Below are 6,933 nucleotides of genomic sequence, written 5' to 3' on the forward strand. Positions count from 1 at the left end.
GCCATCCAGGACCTTCTGATGTGATCCTTTCCAGAGCAGTTAGTTCCCCACAATCTCCAAAGGCTTTATTTTATTGGTCAGTTTGCTTCCTACTGCTTCCAACCCTGGAAGAAGCGCTGTACACAGGACAGGCAGTGCCAATGCGACCCAGTCATAGACACAAGAGTTGTAGTTCACCAATCCTCCGGCTTAAACCAGAGGCTGATTTCTTTCTTGGTGCTTTTGACCGAATCAGTGCCATGAATGATGTTCCTGCCAATTTGAATAGAGAGAAGTCCCCTCGGACGGTGCCTGGCTTAGAGTCCTCTGGGTTGGTCTCCCAGCATCACCTGACCTGTCTTCTCCACATTTAGCCCCTGCCAGTCCATGGTCACAATGGGGGTCCCAAGTTCATGTATTTCACTAGCCTTGGGAAGAAGGGTCGGTCTTTCAGGTCAATGTAGTGCCGGTTCAGGTGTTCCTCAGAGGTCTAACTACCGTAACTTCATGGCCACCAGGTGGATTCCCTTCAGCTCAAAGCGCTTGATGATGTCGCCCACCAGGCCGCGTTGCATGCTGTCTGGCTTGATGGCAATGAAGATGTGCTCATTGTTGGCCATGGTGCAAATCAGGTGGCTGGGGAACAGGCTGGAACCCAGAACAGTTAGTTTTAACCATTTTTTTAAGTACAATTCAGAGACATTAATTTCATTTCCAAGATCCTGTTCGTATATTGTGTACCAGGAATTCTTTATGTTGTAGTTACTGCTCATGGACCTGTTTATGGGAATTCTTAGCTGGTTGGATCATTTGGATACGAGTGTGCTAATAGAGTGAATCACCCGAAATTTGCCCCTTTTTATTCTTGGTTTAATATAAGACTTGAAAGAACTTTTGTGTGTGGTTTCTTTCAGGGCACAGGCTGGTGAGCTGTGGGTCAAGAATGAGAAGGTCATGTGTGGATATATCAGTGAAGATACCAGGGTATGATTTCTAATTTTCTTTTTTTTAAATTTTATTGTATTTATTTATTTATGTTTAATCATTTTATTAGGGGCTCATACAACTCTTATCACATTCCATACATACATCAATTGTGTAAAGCGTATTTGTACATCATTTCTCAAAACATTTTCTCTCCATTTAAACCCCCGACATTAGGTCCTCATTTTTTCCCTTCCTTCCCCGCTCCCCCCTCCCACATGAGCCCTTGATAGTTTATAAATGGGTATTTTGTCATATCTTGCCCTGTCCGATGTCTCCCTTCACCCACTGTTTGGTTGTCTATCCCCCAGGGAGGAGGTCACATATAGTTCCTTGTAGTCAGTTCCCTCTTTCCAACCTACTCTCCCTCTACCCTCCCAGTATCGCCACTCACTCCACTGGTCCTGTAGGGATGCTTTATAATTTTCATTTTCTTCTAACCATTATGTCTAAATCCTGAAATTAAATTCAAGACAAATAAACATTTTACAATCTCATGATTGATCCTGTCTACCTGGTGGAACTGGTAATATTATGAAGGTCTTCTGAAGCTGTTTAGCATTTGGATCACTTTGGCTTGGGGTTGATCTTCATTTTCTTCTTAGGAAGAGGGATTGTTTAGTCTCATGTTGAGATAGATGGTGCCTGACCTGTGGGCTTCTTTGCCTACTAGTAGATCAAGCAAAAACTCAGTTATCGAGTTGATACTGACTCATAGCAACCCTTTAAGACAGGATAGAACTGCCATTGTGAGTTTCTGAAACTGTAACTGTTCATGGGAATAGAAAGCCCCATCTTTCTCCCTCAGAGCAGCTGGTGGTTTCGAACTACGAACCTTGCGAATTACATACCAATGCGTAACCATTCCGCCACCAGGGCTCCCTACTAATACATAGCAGAAGTGAAATTTAGTGGAAGAGCACATTGGCAAACATGAAGTGATTTGTTGATAAAATTGCTCAGAACCTTTGCAAAGAGATACCTCTCTTCTTGTTGGAAAATTCCACACTGAACACATATGAATATCACCCACGCTAGTGAAGCTATCCGTGTGCTCTCTTTCCGCCAGTGCAGTGGTTCTCAACCTTCCTCATGCCCCGACCCTGTCATACAGTTCCTCAGGTTGTGGTGACCCCAACCATAAGATGATTTAAATGGCTACTTCATCACTCTAATTTTGCTACTGTTATGAATTGTAATGTAAATATCTGATATGCAGGATGTATTTTCACTGCTACAAATTGAACATAATTAAAGCATAGTGAGAGGGAACCGATTACAAGGAACTATATGTGACCTCCTCCCTGGGGGACGGACAACAGAAAAGTGGGTGAAGGGAGATGTCAGACAGGGCAGGATATGACAAAATAAACAATTCATAAATGATCAAGGGCTCATGAGGGAGGGGGGAGGGGGGAGGGAGAGGAAAAAAAATGAGGACCTGATGCCAGGGGCTTAAGTGGAGAGCAAATGTTTTGAGAATGATGAGGTCAATGAATGTACAAATGTGCTTTACACAATTGATGTATGTATGGATTGTGATAAGAGTCGTATGAGCCCCTAATAAAACGATAAAAAAGCCACCATTATGTAATTATATATTGTGAAATATTTCTTAATTTGTTTTTTTGAAATATTTATTTCTAATGACAAACACATGAAATTTTGTCTTGAAGCATGGTGTAGCATGGGTAACAGTCTTCGTGCCAGGTACTTGTATGTGGGCATATTTGCATGTGGGCGGACCCGCCAGGAGACCAGTAGAGGAGCCGTGACTCGGTTCCTAAGACCATTGGAAATATGTGTTTTCTGATAGTCTTAGGCGACCCCTGTGAAAGGTTGAGAACCGCTGCCCTAGTGCCTTGAGACATAAAGGGAGTGCTTTTGATTCCCAGTGAACTTTTAGGAGTTACTGTTAGGTAAGCAATAGACTGCCAACCATAAGGTCGTTAGTTCAAATCCACCAGTCACTCTATGGGAGAAAGATAAGGCTGTCTGCTTCCATCAGAAGCTCTATGGAGGCCTCTGAATAAGACTTGACTTGATGGCAGTGGGCTTTGTTTGGGTTTCAGAGCTGTTTATGGCTGTCATGGCCTGCAGGTTGTGCCGCTAGCATCTAGTAGTGATGATGCTTAAACCGTGTGCAGTGTACAGAATCCTGTAACCCACTAGATTCCAATAGCAACCCCTCATCCCACCTTCTACAGTCATGACAATCAGAAATGTCTCTACACATTGTCAGGTAGCCTTTTGGGGAGTTTGGGGCAAAATTGCCCTTGGTTGAAAACCAGTGCCTTAGAGATAGCTGCTGAAGTTTATTTATTTTTAGAATTTTCGTATGTTTAATGATCGTGTGAAACATCTATTATCCCCCAAAAGCAAACAAACTCTGTGCCCTTGAGTGGATGCCGACTCACAGCAACCCTGTAGTACAAGATAGAACTGCCCCCTAAGAGTTTCTGAGACTGTAACTCTCTATAGGAGTAGAAAGCTTCATCTTTCTTCCAAGGAGCAGCTGGTGGTATTGAATTGCTGACCTCGCGGATCACAGCAGGATGCATAACCACTACACCACCTGAGCTCTATTAGTGTTCCCTAGACAATGTATTATTTATTTTGCTGAGTTTTTGGAGCATTTTGAAGATTTAAGGGAAATTATGCAGTCTTATAGATAGCCTTTTCATATTCTGTACTGTATTTTAGATCTAAACTTCAGGATAGATTTGGTGGATTGTTGATTCCCTTGTATGAGCTATGCCAAGCTATTTTTTCAGATTGTATGTAGCAGTTAATACTCCAGTAGCAATACGTCACATCTGCTGCTACTTTCTCTTTTGTCCAACACCTGGGCTTAGGTTTTCTTGTTTTTGCAGCTCTAGTGTTGCTGTTGCTGATAGGTGCCGTTGATGGGACTGGTTTTGCCACCATGACAATGCACTTGCTTATGCAGCCTTTCCAGTGTGCCAGTTTTTGGCAAAAAACAGCATGCCTCTCTTGCCCCATGCACCGTACTCACTTAACCTCACTCCACGTGACTTCTTTTTGTTTCCATCAATGAAGAGGGACATGAAAGGACAGCAATTTTGACAGTGTAGAAGAGGTGAAGAAAAAAACAAGGGAGGTGCTGTCAGCCATCCAAACAGATGAGTTTTAAAAATGTTTCCAAGAATGGAATCACACATTTGACAAATGTATTAAGTGTAATGGAAAGTACTTTGAAGGTGATAAAGTTGTTTTGTAAAAAAAAAAAAAAAAATATATATATATATATGTATATACACACACACACACACACACACATATATATATATATAGCTTTGAGGGGGAAAAATTCTGTTTTTGATGGGGGAGGGGTACCCCTCATATATGTTGATAGGTTTTTATTAGGTGATGTCAAGTAAGTTCTGAATCAGAGAAACCCTGTGTATAACAGAATGAAACGCTGCCTGGTCCTGTGTATCCTCACAATAGTTGGTGTGTTTCAGCCCATTGTTGTAGCTTTTACCATACTTATTATTGGCCTGAATTATTTCCTTCATTATTTCCATACTTATTATTGGCCTGGATTATTTCCTTCAGTTTGTTCAGTTTGAAAAATAGTGAATGTGTGCTTCCCTTTTTGGCTTTCTAACTCCAGGTTTTTGTACAATTAATTGTAATACTTTATTTTATTTTCTTAAGCCACTCTTTGAAATTCTCTGCTCAGCCTTTTTTTCTTCATCATTTCTTGTATTTGCTTTATAGCTACTCTATGTTGAAGAGCAATTTTCTGAGTTTCTTTTGAAATCCATATTTCTGTCTTTTTAATGACCTTTGCTTTCTTCATGTATATTATCCTTGATGTCATCCCACAACTCATTGGGTCTTTAGTCATTAGTGTTCATTGCATCAAATCTATTATTTATTGAGATATTCCTTAAATTTAGATGTGATATACTCAGTGGTGTACATTATTGATAGAGTATGTATATATACCGAACCAAACCACTGCCACTGAGTTGATTCTAACTCCCAGTGACCCTGGATGGTGTTTCTGAAACTGCAACTCAATATGGGAGCAGACAGCCTCATCTTTCTCCCTCAGAGTTTCTGGTGGATTTTACTGCCGACCTAACCCGGGCTCCTTTATATATTGGTATTAAAATATAGAAAAGGTTCTAACCAGCATGAATTAGAACTCTTAATACTATCTTTGAAAGATACTTAAATAAAGTAATAATTGTTTCATTTAGGAAATATAGGAAAACAATTAACTCAATTAAGAAATGAGCAAAGGACTTGAATAGAAATTTCTCCAAAGAAACTATGTGAGTCCATTAAGCATATGAGAAGATACTCAGCATCTTTAGTCATTAAAGAAATACAATCAAAGCCACAATGAGGGACCTATTAAAAATCACACCAAAGCAGTTGCCATCTAGTTGATTCTGCATCCTGGTGAACCCCTGTGTTTCAGAGCAGAGCTGTGTTCCATTCTATGGTGGTTTTAGTTGCTAGGATCTCTTGGGAATTGATTGCCAGCACTTGCTTCTGGGTGGACTTGAATCACCAGCCTCTAGTTTAGGTTGGTAGCTGAGAACTTAACCAACTGTTCCACCCAGGGTACCTTCATAGTCATTAGGTTGGGTTTTGTTTTTTTTTAATCATTTTATTGGGCGCTCATACAACTCTTTTCACAATCTGTACATACATCATTTGTGTCCAGCACATTCGTACGTATGTTGCCATCATCGTTCTCAAAACACTTGCTTTCTACTTGAGCCCTTGGTATCAGCTCTTCATGTTTCCCCCTCCCTCCCCGCTCCCCTAGGTTGGGTTTTGTGTTATGAAAAAAACAAAAGAGAATTTATATGTAAACAAAAAGAACCCGGATCCCTCATACTGCCAATAGCAAGAGATAATCACAGTGAACAGTTTGAAAAGTATATTTCCTTTCGGGCTTTTTTTGTGTTTATGTACATTTGAGAGGAGTGGATTTATTGAGGGCCTATTCTATTCCTGGTCCTTTGGGAAACCCAAAAGAGAGGGAATGGTGAATACGCCCCTATCTTTAAGTAGTTGTGTCTCTAATGAACTCCAGGAGTGTCAGAGATTTACACTGTGATTTCCCCCAAACCCTTTTTAGACCCCTGCGGCATATATAAGAGCTGACTGAGGGGCTTCAGGGTAAAGTCCACAGTCCAGAAAACCAATTATGCCTTTCCTCCAAGTTACCTGCGCGTGGAAGATGTGCAAATTAGAATTTTTTAGATTGCCAATTCATCTGGCACATGGGAGCTCAAATTCTACCTCTGTAATTAGACCTTCTTGGCTTTCCCACATAAGAGCTGGTACCCTTCTCTGTGTTTCTTGGGTGAACCGTCATGGAAAGTTCATATGTATTGTACTACATTGTGCGTCTTTATCCCTCACTAGAAACTCACAGAGGGCAAAAATCCCCACGGTTCGAGGAACTTTTGCACCAGTATTCTTTAACATAATTGTGTTTTTCTTTGTTTCAGGTGGTGTTTCGTTCTACGTCGGCTATGGTTTACATATTTGTTCAGATGAGCTGTGAAATGTGGGATTTTGATATTTATGGTACGGTTCCCGAGTACTGATTATAACTGCCTCTGGGGAGAATTTTCTGGTTACTCACAAGTTGGTAGCTCTTTATTATAAGCTCTTGACATCTTTCAAAGATGTAGTCAGAGACCTTTACAAACCCTCATGTTCTAGATAATATCTGTCTTTTCAGTTGAATTCCCTGAAATGCGGTTAAATATTATTGAAAAATCTTACTTCCTGGATTCTCAATTAGTTTAGAAGCATAAACTACAAAGTCATACGGAAAGTAACTCTGTGGCTAAAGCCAACACTTTAAAAACTATCTTTTGTTTCTCTTCCTATTCTCTCAAAAATCCCCAAAGCTTCCTCTTAATCTTAGAGTTACAATATATTGCTTAGAAAACAATAAAGCTGCTTTGAGAC

General features: G+C 40.4%; 1 protein-coding gene across 1 annotated transcript in view; it reads left to right on the forward strand.

Annotated features, from left to right (window-relative positions):
• The window catches only part of DEPDC5 (DEP domain containing 5, GATOR1 subcomplex subunit), a 148,722-nt gene that overhangs the window by 16,432 nt on the left and 125,357 nt on the right, over positions 1 to 6,933 (forward strand). The window contains exons 8-9 of the mRNA XM_004716736.4: positions 894 to 963; positions 6,465 to 6,543. Of these exons, the coding sequence (XP_004716793.1) occupies positions 894 to 963; positions 6,465 to 6,543 (149 nt within the window). The remainder of the gene's footprint in view (positions 1 to 893; positions 964 to 6,464; positions 6,544 to 6,933) is intronic.

The sequence above is a fragment of the Echinops telfairi genome, unplaced genomic scaffold, assembly GCF_000313985.2.
Source record: "Echinops telfairi isolate 266 unplaced genomic scaffold, ASM31398v2 ScPeMD7_29;HRSCAF=101, whole genome shotgun sequence".
In the NCBI taxonomy this organism is placed as follows: domain Eukaryota; kingdom Metazoa; phylum Chordata; class Mammalia; order Afrosoricida; family Tenrecidae; genus Echinops; species Echinops telfairi.